Below are 25,120 nucleotides of genomic sequence, written 5' to 3'. Positions count from 1 at the left end.
CAGCTTGCAGCGTCTATGCTGACAAGCCTATTTTCCATATAATGTGGAAGCAACATTGATATTGAGATTTTGACTGACCCAAACCTGTCTGTGAACGCACAGGCATGACAGAAGATGTGCAGCACTCTCTTCATACCCTCACATTGCCTGTCACTTAAAACAAATTGTGGCAGTCTGGGGTGACAAATAGTAAACTATAACCCGCTCACATCGTTTTGCTATTTATCTGTGTTCAAAGAGTGGCACATTCAAGTCTCTTTGGTTTTGAACTCCTGTCATCAAAATCCGATCTCAAGTGTGACTCGTTTGTTTCCTCTTGCTGTTGAGCATCTCTTCTTGCTTAAAGCTCAGCTCATGCTGACACCACATGTTGACTGTACCATACACCAGGTACTGTGAGGTGCTGCGGTTCCAAACCCCGGTGAGATGCTGGCCTTTTTCTCATGGAACTCACAGCCCAGAGAGGGAGACAGCACATCATGACAATGCAGTCAGACAGGGAGAATAGTAACAAGGCATGTGGGATGTGGAGGACAGGAGTGGAGGAACAGCCTGCGGGGCAGGTGGGGAGGTGTGTGCAAGTCTGTCTGTGAATGTGCTCAGGGTTCTCAGGTCCTTGGCTCTTCTGTACTCCTTTGTCTGCTTCATGCTGGGAAAGCTTTTGCAGTAGAACTTTGCCAACCCTCAGCCTGACCTGGCATTTTGGTACTTTAAGCTGAAGGCACCTGATAGCTCTTTGAGCTCTGTATGCAGATGTTACATGGTAGAGTTAGGGCTTATTTGTAAAGTTCATTTCTTTTGAAATGAGTCCAGCCCCAAGTTGCATAAACACCAATACTTAGGTGTGTGTGTAGATATTTGTGTCTTTTCTAGCTTCCTATATATTTTCCTTGTGATCTAAATTAGCAAAGATCTCTAAAATAGATCTGTAAAATTGGATTTTTGACCAAACACTCATAAACTTTACCAATCTATGGAAATATTGAAATAGGCTGGATCACATTTATAAGTTTAAAAAAGCGTATGTTTGCCTTTCTTGTAACCATGGCCCAGCCTGTCCATAGTATATCAATTTATGTAATATACTTTCTGAAAGCAAGCATTTCTATGATCTTTCTTTTCTTTTTCCTCTTAATTCTTTAGATTTTCTTCTAGTATTTCTGCTGTTCATTCTTATAGTTACTCTCATTAAAAACTATATTTCTGGTTCACTTTCATGTGCCCTGGTGCAGTGGTCATGAGGTGCTCAATGAATGTTTGTTGAAGCAAGTCATGTCTTAGCAACTATTTTTCCAGTAATTTTCTCACCAACTTTCGATCCATTTTACTTTTGTTTATATAATAAGGGTTTTTATAGCCTGTTATTCATAATTTTATTTAATTTACCTATTTTGACATTGCATTCAGTTTTATAACCTTATTTCCAACAACTATTGAGATCAGCCTTTATTTTGAACTGGTTTTAATGCTTGCTTCCACTCGGTTTAGACCATCTCCCACCTCTGTTCTTTGGTTCTTTGTTTAGGTTATCTGTTATTTATCATCTCAGAGTCATTGTTTTCAGAGCAAGTTTGTAAGTTAGTAGACCTTCTTTTGATGGTTTTGCTACTTTTGCACATGAAGAACTATGTGAGTGAAGAACTGTTTTGCTCTTGATCTTTTCCCCTCAAAATGCTGTGAAAGTCACTTTCTTATGTTCTGGAGCTCAGTATAGCCAAGGGACGTTCTTTTATCAGCATAACATTTTTTTTTCTTTTGTAAACATTCTCTTTTTGTTTTGATACTATAGAATTTAAAATTTTATTTTTAAAATTTAAAATTTTCAACAAGGTTCTTCCTTCCTTTTGTCTCCCTATTCAGAGACCCCCTTTTTTTGGTCAGGCGTTGACCTCTTTTCAGCTCATTTCCATTGACTCTTTGAGTGTAGCTTGTCCCTCATTTCTTCTCTCGCTTTCCTCTGTAGTTCCCATTACGTTTCATTGACAACTTCCATTTTTTCTTTCTCTGTATCTGTTACCTTCTTCTATATTATTTTCATCTATTTATGCTTGACACTTCCATTCTATGACTGCATTTCATGTTTGCTTTCAGATTTTACTCATTTGATTATATGAAGTGTAGATTGTATTCTTTCTTTCTCCTTCTAATACAGAATCTACTTCTGAGTTTCCATTCACATGTCAACTGTTTCCTCCTTGTCTCCCTTTCTCTCTCTCTCTGTCTCTCTCTCTCTCCCTCCCTCTCTCCCTCTCTCTCTCTCTCTCTCCTTCATATTTCTCTCTTTTTTTCTTAAGGTTATGTTTTCTTGGACTAGCTTCTTTTTCTTATTGTAAGCAGAATAGAGCAAAACACTTCATTTCTGCGATCTTGAATATACTGTTCCCTTTATTTTGCTTTGGAAAATCTTTTTGCTAGGAGAGCTCCTGTTGTTGTTGGCTCTTGTCGTGGGCTATTGTTGCTCATTTAAATTGTTTGCCAGTGGTTGTTGCTTACTGTTTATTGTCATTGATGTTGGTTGATATTTGTTAGTGTTATTATTGTGGCTTGTTGTTTGTTGTTGCTTTTGATGATTGTTTGCTTTTGCTTTTGCCTGGCTGAGGAGTGGCCTGTCCAGGCCCAGGAGGATTCTCTTTGTTCTCTGACACTGCCTACCTTCTTACACAGTTAGAAATCTGTGCAAGGTCATGAGCTGAAGGACTGGGCTAGGTGGTCTACACTTGGCCAGATTCTTCATTTGTCTAGTTTGGTTTATCTTTCTGATAAGGAAAGGCTTATTTCCATAATATCTTATGGGATTATTTAAAGGAGGATTTATCCATAATACGTGGAAGCATCTGCATTTTTTATCTTAGCATAAGCACAGTATGGAAAACTCTCTTCTTTGTAGGACACTGTATGCACAGCTTTCTTTCTGTCCCTTCCTGTTACCTCTACCATGTACCAACACACAGTGTGCAATGGCCTGTTCCTCCACCCTGTGGAGATGGCTGTGATGATGACTGGGTGAGAACTGGTGGAGAAAGAGCAATATCAATGGGGATGGTTGGGTTGGTATGATGACATAGCCCAGGATACTTCAGAAAATAATTTCTGCCAACAGTTGGCAGTGGAGGGAGGAAGAAGCACAGATAGAAATCTTCCTGTCTTAAGCTTGCTGTTTTTTTGTTTTACTTTACACACCTGTCCTTGTTTTGTTTTGTTATTAAAGAGGCAGAGTCTTGTTATGTTTGCTGTGTTGCCCAGGCTAGACTCGAGCTTCTGGGCCCAAGTGATCCTCTCATCTCAGCCTCCTGAGTATCTGTGACAACAGGTGCCTACCTCCACGCCTGGCTTGTCCATGGTTTTAATCATAAAACTCTCTCCTCAGGGTATGGCCGATATAACCAATATTTCTAGTTTGTTAGAAATATTGAATTTAGTTTGCATTTCATCTAAAACAGAAACAGATGAGGATGAAACAGCTGTTTATGACTTTAGCAGTTGCCATCTTAAGCCAGAGTTTTTGTTAGAGCTTGGGGTGGACATTTTTTTCAATTATTTTTTTTTTTTTTGTAATAGAGACAGGATCTCACTATGTTGCTCAGGCTGCTCTCAAATTCCTGGCCTCAAATGATCCTCTCACCGCAGGCCTCCAAAGTGTTGGGATTACAGGTGTGAGCCACTGCACCCAGCCATAAAAGGCATTTTTATTGAACTTTCTAGTATAAGTTTCTGTCACACCTTTTCTTTTTCTAGTGATGTTGCAGGTCATCCTCTAGGACCCCTTTCACCCGACTTCCCACGATCTGCAGAGTTAAAGGCAGGTGGCAGGTCTGTGATCTTAGTTCAAGAAGGTAATCAAAAAAAGGAACTTTTTTTTTTTTTTTTTTAACATCGGAGTGAGTCTGATTTATTACTTAGCTGCAACTGTGTAGTTCCTTGACTAATTTAAGAGTAGAGTTTTTAGGCCATAGTAAATCTTTTTAGAACAAGAGGAACTTAAAATGAAGATGTTCTACGTGGCCCACATCTAAGGTAAATCAGATAAGCCCCTAAAGAGAATGTATTAAGCTCTTTTCTCATTTCCAATTTGCAAGTATGGCCTGTCATTTGAACGATTTACAAAATGCTCACTTAGTTTCCAAGGGAGCATTCATTTTATATTTGAGTGTCTGCCCTGTGCTCAGCACTGGGAAGAACAAGTTAGAAAAGACAAGGTCCTTGTTCTGAAGATGTGGGAGGAGAGTTGGTGAATATGGGTGAATTTATTCTAGTGCAGGATAGATTATTGTGAGTCCAAGTATTTTTTCAAATTTGCCTGCAAGTTTTGTGTAGGAGCATTTATTGTTTACTCTGCAAAGTCTTCAGAAATTCACAATTTGACCTAGCGTGCCTACTGATGTTTAAGCCTAAATTAACACAATATCTGGCATTTAAATAGTATATTCTCTTATAATTAGATCAACATTTTCCCTGTTTAGAATGTAACATTGGAATCCAGGGACTTTTTAGGTTACCAAGTCTGGAAGCTGTAGTTTTATATATATATTTTTGAATTAAGGATCTAATCTGTTTTAAGGAATTGTTTTAATTTTGTTGATTTCCATTATCTAACATTTCTGTATTTTAATTGGGTTAATAAAGCACAAATTGACTACATTATCAAGGCATATGAGGATGCAGACGTAAAATGTCACCATAGGCAAGAGTTAATGGAATCAAGATGGTGCAGGGGAACATGCCACCAGCTCAGCTGCGGCCTCAAGGTATGCAGTGACATTTAAAAAATGTCTGCTGAAGCCAGACAGCCGGTTCATTAGATTAATTAAAGTGAAAACTAACCCCGATCTGGTGTTTTGATAGTGATCACAGGGCTGCCACAGTTGCAATAAGCTAATGCTTGGCATTGTTCTCATTAAGACCACAGTGGAATTGCCTTTATAGTTTCTTCTAAACTTTCAAATTCACCTTTTAGCAATAAAGTGGACTTTTAGCTTTCTTGATTGTTTTCTCATGGTTTAAGTGACACACAAGGGTAAATTTCATTTTTATTAAAGGTGACAGCCTCCTTTTTTCTGGCTCTTACATTCTTTATGGGACATTGAAGAAATCAAGGCAGCAACAGCAGGTTTCTACACTCCCACAGGCTGTCCATTCTGGAGGAATTCTGCAGGAAGAGGAGGTTGTCTACACTGTCTATGGTCAAATGCAGGGTGTTATTTTTTCACATTTTAATCCATCACAGACTAACTTTTCTGTAAAGCACAATAAAAAGGAACTACTAACATAATAAAGTAGAAAAAAAGAGATACAGAAAAAATAAAAGCCCCAGTATTTTATTAGATGCCATGTTTATAAAATTACTCTCAAATTGCACTTCAGTTTCTCAATGGTTGCATTTAATTTTGGCACTTATTCTGGAAAGGCAGCAAGCACTTTGCATACTCTCCTGAGTCACACTGCTCTGGACGTCGTGTCACCATGTAAGTATCTCGTTGGTTCTGTGAAAAAGGCCCTGACATGCCTTTCCCTGCTAAAAGTGCTGACCTGGACAAAAACCTGATTCGGACATTTAAGTCCACGTTTTCAGAAAAAGGTCATCAAGGCTGCTCCTGATTATGCCATTTGAGAGCACTTAGAATTCTAGGCCATTTGTGACTTTTTTTTTGTTACTCAAATTGCTCACTTAAAAATAAAATTAGTTTCGTAAAGTCCCTGGTTAGAATGACTTTAGATTAAAAAATACACACACACACACACACACACACACACACACACACACATGCACACACACACGTATATACATTATCATTATACATACACATCATGTATATACGTGTGTGTGAATAAAAATGAATAAATAAGAATAAATAAATATAGATGTACATATATTTCTGAGGCCAAAAATTTCCTGCTTCCAGGGTCCAGGTGTACAGAATGTTAGTTATGTGTGCATTTATTATAGATTTTTTTTTTTTTTGGAAAAATGGCAGTGAAAACAAATATATGTGCTCGTATATTCTTTTTTTCTTTCTTTCTTTCTTTTAGAGACAGAGTCTTGCTGTCACCCAGGCTGGAGTGCAGTGGTGCAATCGTAGCTCACTGCAGCCTGGAGCTCCTAGGCGGATGATCTTCCTGCCACAGCCTGCTGAGTAGCTAGGACTGTAGGTGCATGCCACCATGCCTGGCCTGCTCGTATATTTGTATTTCCCCCTTTCCCTTCACAATCTACAGGAAATGCACATGTGATAACTAACACTCTCTATGCTGAGACCCTGGAAACGGAGGAGGCTTTTGCCCACAGTTGAGTTCGGTAGAGAACTTAGTTTATTTAGAATCGAAACTTCAAGGAAGGTTTTTGTGTGGCTTCTGACATGTAAATGAGAATCAATCATGAATATCTGTCCTTTCTCTCAACTAGCACTGAAAGGTTCAAGGTATGTGCGGCGTTTTTCATCTCAGCATTGTTGGCAATAACTAATGATTGCAAAGGTTCCGAGAGCAATTTAAATGCCCACAAACAGTGCACAGGATACCTACATTAAAGTAGATACAAAAAATGGAATTTTATGTAACTGTGTAAAACTAGGAGCATTTTTTAGCATGTCTTTCAGTGAACATGTGTGCCTAGTGCAGAGGTCAGCAAACTGCTGCTCTGAAAGGCTAGGTAGTAAGCAGTTCCTTCTTCTTGGCCCGCGCCACCTGTGTCGCAAGTACTCCACGGTACTACACCATGATAGCAAAAAGCAGCAGGCAATTTGTAAATGAAAGAACATGGAACATGTATTCCAATAAAGCTTTATGGACATTGAAATTGGAATTTTATACACTTTACACATCATGAAGTAATATTCTTCTTTTGATTTTTTTTTTGACCATCTGAAAGTATAAAAATCACTCTTAGCATTCCAACCATACAAAAACACGCAGACAGCCTTTTTTGGCCTTCAGCCATAGTTGGCTGACTTCTACCATAGGGCCTGGGGATGGAACTGCTGGGGCATGTGATGTGGATGTTATTTCACTGTAGAAGACACTACCAAATAGTTTTCCAAAGTGATTGTATCCAGTTTACAACACAAAAATAGTTTTTTAACTAATGCAAGATGTGAGATTTTATGGTTGAAGTTTGTAATGGCTTAGGAAAGAGTTTGTTTCCTTTTGACTCCTGACTGTGGTTGTGAGAAGTTAGATGTTTAGATAACTGACTTGCACTGCACATATTAGCAAAACTAATTGATGTGTGTGATTGGAAAGTGTTGCATGTGTACGTTATGTTATATTTGGTTTACTGCTTTACTATTAATGGACCAGATCAGCAAACACAATTTTTTTTTTATCTTGAACTTCACATTTCCTTGACAAGTTCTATAACCTTAGTCGCATGTGCTTTACTTACAAAAAGCTTTCTAATGTAATTCTCTTTCTAAAATGGATTATATTTCTTATTTTAATAAACTATTGGGGCCATGCGCAGTCAACATTCAAAATTATATTTGGGCTTTGGAGCAGTCCTCTCCTGCATAATCCGAGTGAATGAGCCTGTTTGATTTACTGGGTAATTTATCTTGCTAAAGATATATTAATAATGTCAAAGTACAATGTATCACTTGCAGGAATACTTGTGTAAAATATTGTTGCCCATAATAGTATTTATACAACCAAGATACGCATTTGTATTCAGGCCAAATTGATTAGAGGTTTTGGGGCCCCTTTGGGGCTGGTGTTCATATAAAGTGTTCTGTTATGATATAAATGGTGTGAACTCTCAAAGGGACAGGATGAGACAGGACTTGAGTGGCAGATGGTTTTACAAAATATTAACTCTTTGGGTTCATAGAGGACAATTTATTCAGTCACCTGTCCTGTGGCTGGGTTGTGGTTTCCCTCCTTTTCACCAAGTTTACTACACAGCCAAAGAAGAAACTCCATTCTATACTGCTGTTTTCTTTGACATACTGTCATTACTGATGGTGTAAGCAGTAGTTTGAACAGTTTGATTTATTTGACGAATTTGGGTTTAGTGATTGGAGTGAATATTTGATTAATAGAAGGTGGGAGGGGGTTATGTTCTCTCTTCTCCATGAGAAACAGATTTTATTTCTGGTTGAGCATCTCCAATCTGGAAATCTGAAATCCAACATGCTCCAGTGGACATTTCCTTTGAGCATCACATGGTCACTCAGAACATTTGGGATTTTGTAGCATTTTGGATTTTGGATTTTCAGATTGGGGTTAGTAAACCCATATCCTAGAAGAAGCAAGGAGCCTACTCATTAGGGGATGGTTTTTACCTACTGAAGCGTGCCTTGCCATGGGAGTGTGCGTCTTTCAGAAGGGAATTGTGAGAAGCTGGAAGTTTGTTCCTTTTCCTTCTTTTCTTCCTCCCTCTCATTCTTCATCACCTTCTTGCTTTTTCCTAAATGCCCTTCTGATAATGATACTGGCTCCTCAGTTGGCTAAGAAATAAATGAAGGCTGTGCACCAGGCTTAGGGATTAACCTCTAACATCTCACCTGTTAGAGAAGACCTCCTTTTGCCGCTGCTGGTGGTTCTCCTCCCACCCTACTCCAATTTTATGTGAAAGAATGGTACAGAGTAGCTTGCAAAAGAGATAAACCAGAGGATTTTGGCTTTAATATTTCATTTTCTGTGTAATTAAAAAGCTGGGATATATTTATCATCACAGAATCATGCCAAGGCACTATTACAAGTTCGGTCGTAGATTTTTTTTTCATGGTGTGATTTATCAAATGTAGTTATTTTTAAAATTGACATGAAAAATTGTATATCTTTATCATGTATAAATATATTTACATTATATATATTTTATATATTTATATATAATATGTATGTGTGTGTGTGTATGTGTATATATATACACACCTAGCATCTTATTAGATAGGCATCTATTTTTATATATATATATATATATACACACACACACACACACACACACATTGTGAAATGGTTAAATCTAGCCAATTAACAAATGCATTATCTCACATGGTTATCATTTTGAGGTGAGAACACCTAGCATCCACTCTCTCAGCATTTTTCAAGAATACAATATATCATCATTAAGTATAGTCACCATGCGGTACGGTAGATCTCTTGAACTTGTTCCTTCTATATCACTGTAAATATGCATTCTTTGACCAACATTTTCCCAACCCTCCCCTACAACCCCTCCAGCTTCAGGTAACCACATCTCAATTTATCTAAGTTCACTTTAGATGTTTGCACAGTGATGAAATTCCCCAGTGACGTATTTCTCAGAATGCATCCCTGTCATTAAGCGATGCCGGACTGTATATCTGTAGTCTTTAATGTAATATGGATGGATCTTTACATATAATACAGATGTAGACTTAGATCTAAAGACAGAGACATATATATAAAATATAAGAGGGTGCCTGCTTTACTCACTGATATATCCCTAATGTAGACTAGCACCTGTCAAGTAGCAGATGGTCGTTAGGTGTCAGTTGAATGAATCACAGAAGAAGGTAGCTGGCAAATGAAGGAGTTAGGTCGCAGTACTTGCCCTTTTGAGCATTCTCAAAGTGCACCCAGCAGGATAGAGGTGTCATTTGGAGGATACAGAAAATTATGCCCAACCCTGAATGTAAAATTCCTGAGAGTTTAAAAAAATGCCTGGATCCTGGTCCTGAGATGCTCATTCAGAGGATCTGGTGCAGGCGCAAGCCTGATATTTTTTTGATATTTTGACATTTCAAAAAATACCAATTTTTTGAAAGCTCCTTGGTCTAGCAGGAGAAACAAGCAATGCGTGAATGTAAAGTCACTGATCTGTGTTTGACGGAGATCCATGCGATTAGGCCTGATAACTGTGGAGTGCAGAGGAAGGGGTCACAGTAGACCTGAGTAGGCTCTAAATGACTCCTGGGGAAGGGGAAATACTTGTAACTGGGAATCAGAGGGTTATCTTAGGAGGACATTATTACTAGAGCCCAGGCTGGAAGATGAAGATGAGCATGACGTATTCCTGTGGGTGAGAAACAAGAACAGGCCAGCTTTACAAGACCAAAGTATAAGGCCAATATCAGATTGATACTTTCTGGGCTACAGCATCCCACTTAAAGTAATCCTTTCCCTTAACTGTTTTACCTGTGTTAATGTTTGTATTATATAGAAAATGCCCTTGTAGAATCTTCTGACGAACCATCCTGAATATTTTGGGTTTCCATTTAGGTTAAATATACTAAAGTACTTGTGATCAGAAGATGCTGCTCTACTTAAAAAGTCCAGTTAAATATTAATGTGAGGAAATTTGCTCTTGCATATTTTCACACGTAATTTCTTTAATTGGTTTTATGCGTTTTGCATAATTTAAATACCGACATCTGGATGATTTGCTCAGCCAGCGGAGAGGACTGTTTCATCAAAAAGATCTACACAGCATCTTCTCTGAACTGTGTGCCAACACTTAGCTATTTGGCATTTAAATAAAGAACGATGTTTCTGCAATGGGAAGTGTAGTGGAAATTGAACTGCCCCAAGAGTTTCTGTTCATTAAAAGGGCAGTATTAATTATATTTACTGTTTAGGGGCTGACTGCCAGTAAGGCCAGGACATCTAGGTTTGTTGGTGCCGTGGTGTGGTGGTAGCCAGACCCTTCTCTTCCTAATTCTGCCCTGGTGAGTCCTGTGACTCTTCCACATTGGTTCTAAATGTGTGCCTGTGTGTGTGTGCGTACGTGTGTGTGTTTTAACCATAGGTATTGTGATATGGCTTGTTTTAAAGTCATGGAAGAAGCAAGGCTTTTATATTTTTAGTTCATTTTCAGTGACATATTAGGTGCCTGTCTGATGTGATGCTAGGTACAGATTTTGGGGACAGTTATTAAATTATTTATGATGATAGTTTATTAGAATTAAATGTTAACATTTTAACAAAATTCCCATATTTGCTTCTGGCTTATTCTGGCCATATTAACTATTGTTTTGAGTTTTAAGGGCTGCTTTTGACTGGCAAGGAGCATTAAAAATGGGATTGATAAGAGACAGTCTTGGCCTTGGATATTGTTTTTAATAGTTTGGCTTTCACTGACCCCATCCTGACCTCTCCTTCTCTGGGCTTGACATCTTGGCTTGGACCTATTCTTTGCTTTCTGCAGGGGCAGACAGAAAATAAACTAATGTATGAGAAATTTTGATCACTTTAAGTGCTGTAAAGACAGTAAGCCAGGTGGAATGACAGAGTGTGTCTGGGGTTGGGGGTGGAGTTACTTGCATAGAGAATAAGCTTTGTCTGAGCAGGGACCTTGTTCATCTCTGATATGGTTTGGCTGTGTCTCCACTCAAATCTCATCTTGAATTCCCACATATTATGGGAGGGACTTGGTGGGAGGTAATTGAGTCACGGGGGCAGGTCTTTTCTGTGCTGTTCTCGTGATAGTGAATAAGTCTCACAAGATCTGATGGTATTATAAGGTGGAGTTTCCCTGCACAAGCTCTCCCTTTGCCTGCTGCCATCCATGTAAGATGTGACTTGCTCCTCCTTGCCTTCCTCCATGATTGTGAGGGCTCCCCAGCCACGTGGAACTGTAAGTCCATTCAAACCTCTTTCTTCCCAGTCTTTGGCATGTCTTTGTCAGCAGTGCAAAAATGGACTAATACAGTCTCACTCACTGGTATCTCTGGTCCCGAATAGAACAGACTGACAAGAAAGGGCAAGCCATGGAGATTTAGGGGAGAATTTTCCAGGCAGACTAAACAGCACACGGAGAAGCCTTGCAGTGGGAATGAGGAGGCCACTGTGACTGTCAGGTAGAAAGTGGAGGGGAGTTGAGGTTGGAGAGGTGGGCAGGGGCAAGATTAAGTGAGATATAGTGACCATTTTATTCCAAACGCATGGGAACCCATTGTAGTGTTTTATGCATGGTCTCTTGATATTTTGAAAAGGTGGCTCTGCTGCCATATGGAGAGTAGATGATAGGGTGGCAAGAGAAGCAAAAAGACTAATTGGGGGATATCAGAGACTCAGGCAGGCTGTGGAGGTTACTGGGACCAGGGCAGTAACAGTGGAGATGGAAAGTTGTGGATGATTCAGACCATATCATGGAGGTAGAGCTCTGTGAAGTCTGAGTCAAAGGTGACTTCTAGGCTGACCCACTTGATTCTTCTTTTTCCCAAGCTGTGGATTGTGAACTCTGCCTTCCCACCTGAACCTCTTCCTTCCTGGAGCTTAGTTCTGACAGAGGCTGATCCCCAGTGGATTTCCATTTGTTAACGTTCACAGACCTCTCTTTCCCTTCTCGTTTTTGTTTTTGTTTTATTTTTGTTTGTTTTTAAATCTGATTGTGATTCATAGATCATAATTAATAGAGCCCTTACCTGAAGGGTTACATATTACTAATCAACTTTGCAGGGACATAGAACATGTTACTGGCCTACCAATATTGTTTTTATTCACGTCATCACTCTCTGGGAACACAGCAAAAATAAAAAAGTCATTTCCTGGAGGAGGATGAAGGAGATTCTTAATGTCTTTTCATCATAACTTGCTTAGGTTGTGTGGATCAAAGGAGGAGAAAGCCAGGATAGTGGTTGAGGCAGTTGACAGAGCTTCACTGACTTCCTAGTAATCTTGGTGGCTGCTTCTACTTTGTTAGATGGACATGATTCTTCCTATGTGGAAAAGAGAATACAATAGACCCCCGCTTCTCTGCAGAGGATATACTCCAAGCCCTCCAGTGGTTGCCTGACATTGCAAACAATATGAACCCTATATACACTGTTTTCCCTATATGTATATACCTATGGTAAAGTTTAATTTATAAATTAGACACAGTAAGAGATGAACAATAGTAATAGAGCAATGATAACATTATACTGTAATAAAAGTTATGTTAATAGTCTCTCTTTCAAAATAGCTTACTGCACTGTACTCACCTATGTTTGGACCACAGTTGACATTGGGTAACTGAAACCAGGGAAAGCAAAACTTCAGATACAAGGGGGCCTACTGTATGAGAAACAGTAGCTTCTGGATGAATGCCAGCTTGTTGCTTACTTTCAGGGTTTCAGAGCTAATTGGTTTTTGTTGATAGTGACTTTTTTTTTTTTTTGAAACGGAGTCTTGCTTTGTCACCCAGGCTGGAGTGCAGTGGCACAATCTTGGCTCACTTCAACTTCCTCCTCCTAGGTTCAAGTGATTCTCCTGCCTCAGCCTCTCCAGTAGCTGGGACTACAGGCGCACACCACCACACCTGGCTTTTTTTTTTTTTTTTTGTATTTTTAGTAGATAGTGGTTTTACCACGTTTTCCAGGCTATCCTTGAACTCCTGACCTCAAGTGATCTGCCCATCTCAGCCTCCCAAAGTACTGGGATTACAGGCATGAGCCACCACGCCCAGCTGATAATGACTTTTAGCATTTGTACGTTATTAAAAACATGTAAGTTACTAGACACCACTTGCTAGTCAAATTTGTGAGTGATTTTTAACACATAAATAATATCTTCTTACTGAGTTCCCCGGAAAGTATTACAAGGAAACACAAGCATATTTTTTGCCTAGCAATAAAAATCTTTCGACATCTATCAGTTTTTCTTGAATCTCCAGTTTCTATATTTCTCATTAAGAGGAATAAAACAGTTGAGGAGAATGTCTTTACTTAAGGTCCATCAACCCAAACTGTTAGTCACATAGAATCCACATACCTCTCCAGTGACTCTCAAGTTGTCACTTCCATTCTAATCCCATCCCCCTTTTTACTCTGTTCTTATTCACCCTATACATGCTGCCAGATTCATCTGATGAAGTATCAACCAATTCCTATTTTCAAAATTGTCAGTGCCTTCCCAGTTCTGAATCAGATAATGACTCATCTGCCTGGCTTTCCAGACCATTTTTGCAGGTTTACCAGCTAAACTGGATGTCCGATTGTTCCTTGTGTATACAATCGGTCCTCCATATGTGCAGGTTCTGCATCCATGGATTTTACCAACCACAGATTGAAAATATTAGAAAAAAATTGAGAAAACGCTGTATTATTGTTGATATGTATTATGTTGTTAGACTTATGATGGTTCTGCCTGTACTGAACATGTACAGACTTTTTTCTTGTCATTATTCCCTAAACAATACAGTATAATAACTATTTACATCACACTTACATTGTATTTGGTATGACAAGTAATCTAGAGATGATTTAAAGTATCCAGAAGCATATGCATAGGTTATGTGCAAGTAGTACGCCATTTTACATGAGAGACTTGAGCATCCTTGGATTTGGTATCCTCAGGAGTCCAGGAACCAGTCCCCCATGGATATCGGGGGATGACTGTGTGCCCATGTTTTTAGCCTTTGTATCTTGGCTCAAGAAATCCCCTAAAACCTGGAGTACCGCTTGTTTTCATCCTTCCTTTTTGTAGCCTTTTAATGCTATTCTTGTCTTCAATGTTAAAAAACCAGTTGGTGATTCCATCACAGATTTCAAGGAAATGAAGAAATAATAAAAAGCATAACAAACATACAAGCCTGCAGCAGCAGTGCTACTGTGAAGTCACTAAGAGGAAGCATGTGAGAAAAGATCATGAATAGCTGCTGGGGAAAAGGAAAGATTGTGAAGGGGATATTCCTAAACCTGCACCTGAGAAGCTGAATCAGTGATGATCCCAAAATTCCCCCCACTGTACCCTCAAATCGGAGGAACAGAATTGATTTTCCTATTGTTACTGAGGAGTAATAGCGATGGCCAGTGGTGGTAACTGGAATGAAGTGAGAGCTGAGCTGACTCTCTCTTGTAAGTGAAGTCCTGGGGAAACTCGAGGGCGTCCTGCCCTTTCCCTCCCCCTGGGAAGAGGACCCCTTCCCAATCATTAGGGAGCCCAGGAAGAGAGGGCTGGGACTCAAACAAAGCTTGCGGTGCCTCAGGTGAGATCTCCTGGCCCTCTGTCACTCCATGTCGCTAGAGAAAAGTGGGTAGACTGCAGACTATTCAGTCAACTAGAAATGTCACAGATACGGCCAGGCAAGTGTCGAGGGGTTTCCTATCCTGTGTTAGAGCACATGGAATATTTGCACAGATACACCTAAGCATATACAAGATGAAAAAAAAGTAGAACAATTTTATAAACATAACTATAGCTATGGGTGTTTTGGACAGATGGGCAGGTAGAGAACAAGAAAGAAGAGAAATATAGCCTGCAAAAGATAAAAGATCCCAATATACATGAAAACACACTTCACGGGAGAGAAGGGAATTCCTCAGAATTGTTTCATTCTGTGGAACAAATGAATTGAGAAACATGAATTCAATAAACAAAGCAAGATACAAAGCAAGATGATAATAAAAAGCAAACTGAGATGAAAAAAGAGAGATTGTAGAATAAAGAAAGCCTCTGAGGCCCAACACAACATCATTGCAGGACTAATACATAATATTAGAAAATATCAAGGAAAAGAATAGACGCCACTGGAAATCAGATTACTAAGAGAATAAAGGCTTGTTAGGCCCATTGAACATAAATGGAGTGATCAAGATAGTAAAGCAATCAGAAGGTGAAAGAAATAGAAGACAAAGACCAGTGTAATGTAAGGACAATTGGTATTCTTAAAGTAGAGTGTCAACAAATGAAATAGAAAATGGAAAATAAGACAAGCTTTGTGAAATGAAAAATAAGTAGATGAAAGAACTGAGTCTGCAGATCAGAAGAATGTATTGTGTTCCAGGAAAATATAGAGTAGAACATGTTCAGCACTGAGATCTATCCCAATTAAGCCATTGAATTTCAAGGATAAAGATGAAACTCTTTAAATATCCAGACCTAAAACCAAATTGTCTGCTGTGGACTAAAAGTCAGACTAGCTTAATTTTTTTAGAGTAGCATTCAGTTTTTGAAAAGGGTGGAGCCATGTCTTTAACCTTCTGAGGAAAGAAAGTACTGTACTGCCCAACATGCACCATGTGGCCGCCCCATATCGACACAGCTACCATGTCATTCAGATGCCAAGGCAAGAAGCAACGTTCTCAAACTGGTACAGACTCAGGTAATGGTGCTTAAAACTGAAACACTTATGAAAAATGTGTATGCAGTGTGAATATGTTTCATAACCTCTTGGCTCACAAGGGTATTTTAGGAAATACCTCTTGTGTTAATAATAAAGAAACATGGTTGAAATAGTTTCTTTTCATTCTGTTAAATTTAAATAAAATCACATACAACTTTTTTAAATTAAAAAGTAGTTTTACTAGAGGATAATTTTATTTTTTATCGACATCTTTCTGGCTATCTGACTTCCTCCCCATCCTCATACCCACACTGGACGTATGCTGTAAGCCCTGATTGTCCCCAGTCCCCAGCCCCCAGACATCTGCTGTGTTTGTAGTCAGGTTTGCAGAAATTATGTGCACTTTATGATGTGAGTCCACTACAAAATTCTACTCGCTGGTGAAATATATAATTCTCTGTTGCATAAATTTTCACAAAAAGATTCTGACATTTCATTCTTGTCTGTTCAGAAAAAAAAAAAAAAAAAAAAGAAGTGCCACTTAGAAATCACTCCCTATAGTACCAAATAATCAGCACTTAGTGGGTGACTACTGTGTGCCTGCTGCAGCTGTCTTCACCTAACATACTCTGTGAAGACAAATAGTTCTTATTCCTAAAGAGATCTTAATTTACATGGGACAGACACACTGTCAAACTTTTCCCAGTTTTTTCCAAGTACGAGCTAGATCCCAGGTAGTCTTTCTAAGAGGAAAAAAAAAAAATAGATTTTTGTTGTTGGGAAGTTTTTGTATTGTTTTCACTTACCTATTCAAGAAAGTTGTGGAGTTTTGTAAGGCAAGTGCTGGGCACTGAGGATGTGGTTGTGATTAAAAGAGCTGGACTCCCTGCTTACTCTCATAAACCATTATAGTGGTTACAGGGGCCTTGCACATTGACCCGAGTCCTCCTCTGGTCTTCCCACGGAATCTGGGCAGCCCTGCCTGCAATCACCAGAGCCACCGGAAGGGGCAGAAGTGATTCTGTGACTGTCCCAGCAAAGGGCATGTGTTTTAAATTCAGATGGATTTCACCTGAATAGATGCCTGGAGGTTGAAGAAAAACGTATGGAGCATATCATTTGTAAATGTTGTGAACATGATGCTTAAAATAAACTGATGCTATGTTTTGACAGTTTTAGTCAGTTTATGGGTTTTTTTTTTTTTTTTTAATCCAAATAAGCATGGTTGCCGAAATCTTTGTTTCAATGTAAAATATATACAAGTATACATATTTTACCTTGATTTCTTTGGGATTCTGTGTCTGGAGTTGGGGGAGGGTGGCCCACTCTTCTATGTTAAGTATTCCATCTTATCCAAGAGGTGTTTCATAAATTATGTATAACAGTAGATGCCACTCAATAAATATTTTATACGTGATAGATATTTTTGTCTGAAATTACTTTTTCACTTGAGCAATGATTTAAACCCTCGTTTCCAGTTTTATGAGGTGACACTTTTATAATATCATGTAGTTGAATGCAGCTTGAATGTCATAGAGCTTTAGGGCAGCATTAATCGTAAATTCATCCTTCCCCACTTGCAATCCTGGAAAACTTTCTCTTAATTCAGATTTTACCCACTATATGGAAGTGTATGTGAGTGTGTGTGTGTGTCTGTGTGTGTGTGTGTGTACATGCTGGGGATGGGTGGGAACAAGTAAAACTTTTGACCTAATGGCTCTGAAACTATGAATTTCCAGTGCCTTTCAAGGTCTTATTTCAAGCAAAAACAAAGTGTTTCTCAATGGTTAATAAAAGAAAGAATATTAAACTAAACTGGGATGTAGTCCAAAGTAATTTCTCTAGTTTGAGTGGGAGCTATTAAAGTTTAAAATATTGCATTTTGGGGAGTAGGGGGGTCATTGTCCACTTTTGTGCAGAAAGAAAATACACATGCCTCTGGACTTGTGAGAATGGTCACTTTCCTTTTCATGTGGACCTAGAGGCCTGTAATAATTCATTGCCATGGGGCTACTGACTGTGTGTGCAGTTTGGTCACAGTTCAGAGCTACCACACCTTCCCATGAGGACATCATTTTATGACATAGAGCTGTGTGATTAAATTCTCCTCTGTAATATATGTCTTTAAAAAAATCACATCCCATTTCTGCTCGAATTTCACGGTCAGGAGGAAAAAGCGTGAATTCTGCTAATATCCGAGAGGTAGGAGTAGGGGTTGGCTTATGGAGAGTGCTCAGTTTAGCTGAGATTTGCATGTTCCTTGCTACAGTAAATCAATGTTACTGAAGTCTCCAGCCTCAAAGCCTGAGGTTCTGAGCCATGGAATGGGAGGTTGGCTGATAAGAGGAGTAATTGAAGAACAATGACATGCTTCATTTCCTTTTCTTGAATCTAAGTTATGCATTGGTCATTTTCTCTGCGTATCTATTTAATGGTTGTTAAATTAAATTGCTTTCTTTCACATTGTGATTTTTATGTTTTTTTTTTTTTTAAGCCATCCTTTTTCTTTTTTTTTTTTTTTGGCTACTTCATTTCACTGCCCTCTCGCATGACTTCAGGTCTTCAGTGTGCATTTGAAACTTAAATATCTGCAGAGGCCTGAGAGACTTCTCTCTCTTCGCCCTGCCCCAGAAACCTCTCAGGAGTTCCCTTGTCTACAGGGTTTGAGTTTTGCTTTGATGGTCTTACACTAGCTTGAGAAGTTCTGAATCCATCACCTAGCAAATGGTAGACTTTGTAGGTTGTTGTAATGCTTAAATGACACAGAGTACATTTATTGATTCCAGGATTGTAAGGAATAGTGTTTATGTTTATTGCAGTGCTGGGTGTAGGAGTGTTGGAGTTACCGAGATGTGTCTTGGTCACTGCGTCTGACTGTAGGAGTCAGGGAGGGAAGGAGATTCTCCAGGAGCATCTCTGACCAGGATCCCCAGTTAGTAGTTGGACCTGGCTTTACTGTTGCTCGTACAGTCATGGGGCATAATATCATGCTCTTGTACATGATTTAGTCTGAATCTGGTTCAGCCCAACCTCAAGACTGCAACTTTTACCTTCAACCTTCTGGAATTTGTCTGCTTTCTACTTCAGACTTCCCCAGAAGCTTGGCTTTAGAGGTCTTTTGTCTGGGGTCAGATGGGTCTGATGTTAAGATAGGGCCTCCCATTCTCTTCCTGAGGGTTGCCTCTGACCTTCCCTTTGCATTCCACTGAACTCCGTGCATGTACTCATTCATTCAGCTGGCAAATATTAATTGATGTGTGGGACATGAAATTAGGTACTGCGTTACATTCTAGCCAGAGGACAGGTAATAAACTTTATATATTATATATATTATATATATATGTAAAATATAAATAAAATACTTTACATATATGTATAGATAAAATACTTGCCATTCCCAAGGAGAGAAATCACCATGAGGAACATTGGTGGTTGCTATTTTGTATGGGGTGATGGGGAGGGTGGCTTTTGAGCAGAGACCTGAAGGAAGGAAGGGACCATGTTACGTATGTATCTAGGGCGATGTTTCTCAAATGTCTGGAGACATTTTTGGTTGTCAGAACGTCGGATGTGTTGGTAGCATCTATTGGGTGGAGGCAAGGGTGCTACAAAATATCCTACTGTGCGTAAGAATGAAGAATTACCTGGTCTGAAATGACAGCTGTGCCACAGTCCAGAAACCCTACTGTAGGGGAAGAGAAGGATAGCAATGACAGAGGAAACAGCAACCACAAAGGCAGAAGGAACCACAGTGAGTGCATCCTGGAGATGGGGCAGGCTGGCAAGTTTGAAGAGCAGCAGGGTGCCTGTATCCCTGGGGAGGAGTGAGCAAGAGGGAGAGCTGCAGGAGAGGAGAGCGAGTGAGCACGGGATAAGATCAGGTAGAATTTGGTAGAACATCACAAAGACTTTAGCTTTTGTCTCACTGAAATGGGAGGCTATTTAAAGTACCTGAGGAGAAGAGTGACCTGCCCTGATGGCCTTCTGGCTGCTGAGTTGAGTGTGTATCACGGGACACATGAGTGGTGACCTGGATTATTGCAGTAACCCAGGTGAAAGACGATGGTTTGGGTCAGAGGCACGTGCTGCAGGTGGTTTGATGTTACCAGATTCTGGGCATATTTTGAAGGTAGAGTTAACACTACATACGTAGAGTTTAGAGAAAGAAAGGGGCAAAGTGTAAGCGTGGTATTTGGGCCAAACAGGAAAGGTTGGTATTTACTGAGATAGGATAGTCTGCAGGTTTGGGAGGCAGAGAGAATCAAGGTTTTTGTTTTGTTTTTAAATGTGTTAAATTTGTGCTGCCTGTTTGACGTCTCCATAGATAAACTGAGTTGGGTTGGTATATACACACACACACACACAGACATATATGGTATACTCATATATACGGTATGTATATGAGTATAGGACTTAAGGGAGACATCTGTCCTGAAGATGCAATTTGAGAGTCATCAGCATATTGATGGCAGGTAAAGTCAAGAGACAGAAGGAGACCATCAAGAGAGTCAGCGTCGGTAAAGAAGAGTTCCAAAGACAATAGCCTTCATAGAGCAAGTTCCAGAGAGAGTGAGAGGGAAGGAACTGAAGAACTGTAGGTATAGGGAAATTTTTGGAGGTAGTTTTCTCTAAAAGGCACAGAGAAATTGATGGTAGCTAGAAGGAGAGGCACGGCCGAAAGACGTGGTGAGGGTTGGGGATGGGAGGTGAATAGCAGATTCATATTAATATAGAGCAGGGAATGATCAAGTGGATAGGAGAAGTTGATGGCACAGAAGGCAGAGGGCCAGGTTCTTGTGGTGCAGGGTAACTAATGCACAGGAAGCCTTCTTCTCAGGACCATGCACAGTTCAGCCATGGTAAGTGGAGAGAAAACCATCAACTAAGGCGACATCTTGATATTAAATGACATAAAGGCTCTGAAGAGTGAGAAAGTTTACTTTGTAGTTTGGATGTTCCTAGAACCTTTCTGAAGGAAGATTTGCTTTGAAGAGGTTGTATATCAGGCAATGAGTTTAATTCATTTTATATTGTGCTTTTTATATGTTCCAAGTTCACTTTGCTTACTACCTGCCAGGATTTCAACACAAAGTTTAAGGTCCATTTTTCTTGCAGTTTTTTAGATGAGAAATAAAATGTTGCCCATTCTGACAATCTGAAGAACACCTAATATGAAGTTCTCTTTTCCCAAAGTAACCTTTTCTTTTTCTTTTCCTCTTAATTTCAGGAACAAACTCTAGCCCTCAGGAAAGAAGGGATTGGAGTTGTTTTGGATTCTGAACTGCCTCATTTAATTGGCATCGATGATGACCTTTTGAGTACTGGAATCATCTTATATCATTTAAAGGTAGAAACTGATTAAGTGGAACATTCTAATTTTGTTTCCAGTTTCTCCATTAGACACTAACTAGGTTTATTATAATATTCTATGGTCATGAACACAACTAAATTAAATTAAAGAATATACGACAAATCCTTGAGCCCTTTGGGGATTTTCAGCAGCTCATTGGGATTTGGTATTTAAAGTTCCCTTGTTATCTAAAGTTAAATGATGAGCCATTGGTTTGCCTTCTATTCTGTGGGATTAGCAAGAGGAAGGTAAGGAACAAAAAGGCACACAGACTGAAGGAGAGAAGTTGCTAACAGCTGGGGGGATTTTGTTGTATGTACAGTTTCCTGGTCTCTGGTGGTAATTATGAAATTGTGCTTCTCACCTGCATTATTGGGCTTGGTTCCAAGCAGGCAGTTCATCTTGGGAGTACAGAATTCCGCATCAGTATTAATGGGTGCCTCTGTGACCTTGACCTTAGTGCCCTCTCTGACCCATAACTTACAATGAGAAAGCTACTGCATTTGTGTTTTGCAGAGTTGCATAAACTATATCTTTAGACACAAAGAATATCTTGGCCACTGGAGAACCTCCCAGAAAGGATCAGGAACATCAGTGATATTCCTGTCATGAGCAAAGTGTTGACGCTGCCAAAGCAGGGCCTCACCATTGCTGTACATTAAACCTTTCCAGACAACTGGAGCTTTTTTACAGAGCTGTGGGGAGCTCTCGTTCCGTTGAAGCTGTGGCCTGCCAGGGTGTTGTTCATCCCATTGGTCACTATGTTGTTTGGGCTTAAGTGAAACATGAAGAAACAAGCTATTCCTTCTCTTCTTACTAATACATTTTGCTTGGCTTTTCTTCCCAGGAAGGTCAGACCTATGTTGGTAGAGAAGATGCTTCCACGGAACAAGATATTGGTGAGCATATTTGTCAGTGATCTCTTCCCAATGATTTTTTTAAGGTTGTGTTCAAGGAAGAACCTTTTTGAATGACTGACATTGAAGTAATTATAGAAAATTAAATTATTTTTCAAGTACAGTGTTGGTCAGTATGTATGTGTGTGTGTATATGTGTGTGTGTGTGTATATATACGTGTGTATATATATATATTTCTGTAATTTAGAATACAACTCAAATGAATAATGCAGAACAACTAATTTGGTGAATACAATGGGCCAATAAACCCTTTCCCCCACCCTACATTCCATACCTTGTCAGGTCTTTGAGGAACACAGTTACTTAAATCACTCTACATTGTCTCACGATGGAACAATGATTGATGGAAATATACCAACAGACACAGATAAAAGATATAGGTCTTTTGAAGAGTAGGGTTGTAGACACTTGGCTTCACAAAGATGACAACAGAAAGTAGGAGAAAACGCAGCATACACACATGTGGAAGCATGGCTTTTTGGGTTTCCTGAAAGTCTTCACAGGACTCACAGATAATCAGTGACTTAGCCTACACAGATGAGGTCCTTCCAGGCTTTAGGAGGATAACTTAGGCAATTGGTGGTGTTGGTGGTGGGTGTGTATATGTGTGTGGCAAGGTAGGGATTGGCAGGGGAAGAATTATGTTGTCTCAACTGCTTTTAGAATTGCTGGCAACAAACCTGCTTTCTCGCCAAGTATAAGCTATTAATCGAGCCAATACTAGCATGTTCCTACGTGTATTAGGTTGGTGCAACAGTAACGGCAAAAACCGCAATTCCTTTTGCACCAACCTGATATTTACAGTTTATCGTGAGACTGAGAGAGATAAAAACCATTTTCTAGAAGTCCCCAGATTCACCTATTTTTGAGTAGAATTAGGCATCAGGCCTCTTCTTCTAATTGTTAAGTTGTGTGTTTGATCTTTGGGGTAGCTATAAATGATGGTAAGTGGTAAGAACACACGTTTTCTGTGATCACAGATCAGTAGTACAATTTTGTGGATCCAGTGGAAACTAGTTGGCTTGTACTCCCAAGGCGCTAGCCAAGATCTGTGCCTAAAATCATGTAGGCTTATTTGACAGATGATCATATCTGTGTTTGACCGTTCTTCAAACAAGAATCCAGGAGAGTTATACATGAATAGATAAACTTCAGCAGCTGCATGCCCTGAGAGGTCTCAGAATTGACACAGGCTTAGGCAACAGGCGTCTCAGTATGGCTTCTGACGACCTCTTGGGCTTTTCAAGATTCATGTCATGCCAAGTTCACCTTGGGTTTCTGCTCCTGGAGTGCAGTGCCTGTTAGTGCAGAGGTCTCAGTAAGTCCTTGACCCATGGAGCACTTTTGCTTCTATTTTCTGTGGCCTCTGGGTGGCTGATGGAGGAAATTTATTCAGTATCAAACAGGGCAACTCCATGGTATTCAGTTAAAACAAGTTACTCAACTGTTTTCTCCCCAAAGATGAAATGAGTTAACATCCCAGAACTGATTTTCTTACACAGGTAATGTCCAGACCCCTTGAAGAACATTCTAAGGATCTTCCAGTCCTATCAGTGAATGTCATGAGCTCCTGAAGTTCGGTTTTTTCACTAAACATAAATGTTCACTTCATGATACTTATGTGGAGTATCAAAAGGAAAATAAATAAATTGATAGATAAATTGTTGGGAATCATTGCAGTAGATACAAAAGGGGGAAAAATTCTTTCTACTTTGTTTTTCCACTTTAGTTCTTCATGGCCTTGACCTGGAGAGTGAGCATTGCATCTTTGAAAATATCGGGGGGACAGTGACTCTGATACCCTTGAGTGGGTCCCAGTGCTCTGTGAATGGTGTTCAGATCATGGAAGCCACACATCTAAATCAAGGTATCTCATTTTAATTTTCAGAGATCTTTGTATATATTGTTGTGAGAAAACAAGTTAGCTAGGCAATGGGGGAACATGTGCCTCTTAGAATTAATTGCTGACTAGGTATAAAAAGGGTGAGACTGCTTCAATAGGCTGTTCCTCTTCTGTTTGGCGGGAGGACTTTTTTATAATACCCATTGTCTTGTTTAATTAAATGTGAACAATTATCTGAAAAGTTGTTCTTACGGAAATAAGACATTAAAGGAATTTTTTAAGTTAAAAAGTACCCCTCAAATGCAAAACCTTAACACAATGGTTTCTTTTAATAATTTTATTTCTATTATTTATATTCATCTTAATAGTTATAATTGTAACATACATAGAGGATTTGGTATCATGTCTATTTTTTGTTTTGAAAATAATTTGAATATCATAGAAAAGTTGCAAGAATAGTACCAAGAAATTTTTAATTTCAAAATTATTGGAAAGTAAATAGTGTCCTGCCATCCTTAAATACTTCATTGTGTATTTCCTTTAAACACTAACATCTACATTAGGACACTAACACTGATACATTTCTACCATTGGATCCTCAGACCTCATTCAAGTCGTGCCATTTGTCCCAACAGTGTTCCTTGTGGGTCCCATATTTAATCCTATTCCTGTCTGGCATTTGGTTGTTACCTCTCTCTATTCTCTTTCAGTCCTGAACTTTTCCTTGACCTTTCCTAGACTTTGATGACTTTGGCAGTTTTGAAAACAGTAGGTCAGAGATGTTGTAGAATGTCCCTCTACATAAGTGTAGGATTCACCTGTTGATATGTTTTGGCCCTGTGTCCCCACCCAGATCTCATGTTGAATTGTAATTCCCAATATTGGAGGAGGGACCTGGTGGGAGGTGATTGGATCATGGGGGTGGATTTCCCCCATGCTGTTCTCTTGATAGTGAGTGAGTTCTTGTGAGCTCTGATGATTTAAAAGTGTGCGGCGCTTCCCCCCGACCCCCTCTCCTGTTGCCATGAGAAGACATGCCTTGCTTCCCCTT

At 39.4% G+C, this 25,120-nt stretch overlaps 1 protein-coding gene across 7 annotated transcripts in view; it reads left to right on the top strand.

Annotated features, from left to right (window-relative positions):
• The window catches only part of LOC105486875 (kinesin family member 16B), a 310,777-nt gene that overhangs the window by 128,142 nt on the left and 157,515 nt on the right, over nt 1-25,120 (top strand). For all 7 annotated transcript variants that reach the window (XM_011749957.3, XM_011749955.3, XM_011749956.3 and 4 more), the window contains exons 13-15: nt 21,186-21,305; nt 22,156-22,207; nt 23,956-24,093. In XM_011749957.3, coding sequence (XP_011748259.2) covers nt 21,186-21,305; nt 22,156-22,207; nt 23,956-24,093 — 310 coding nt within the window. The remainder of the gene's footprint in view (nt 1-21,185; nt 21,306-22,155; nt 22,208-23,955; nt 24,094-25,120) is intronic.

This window comes from Macaca nemestrina, chromosome 15 (assembly GCF_043159975.1).
Source record: "Macaca nemestrina isolate mMacNem1 chromosome 15, mMacNem.hap1, whole genome shotgun sequence".
Lineage (NCBI taxonomy): Eukaryota > Metazoa > Chordata > Mammalia > Primates > Cercopithecidae > Macaca > Macaca nemestrina.
The sequence above is the reverse complement of the archived record's forward strand: the minus strand, read 5'-3'. Positions and strand labels throughout refer to the sequence as shown.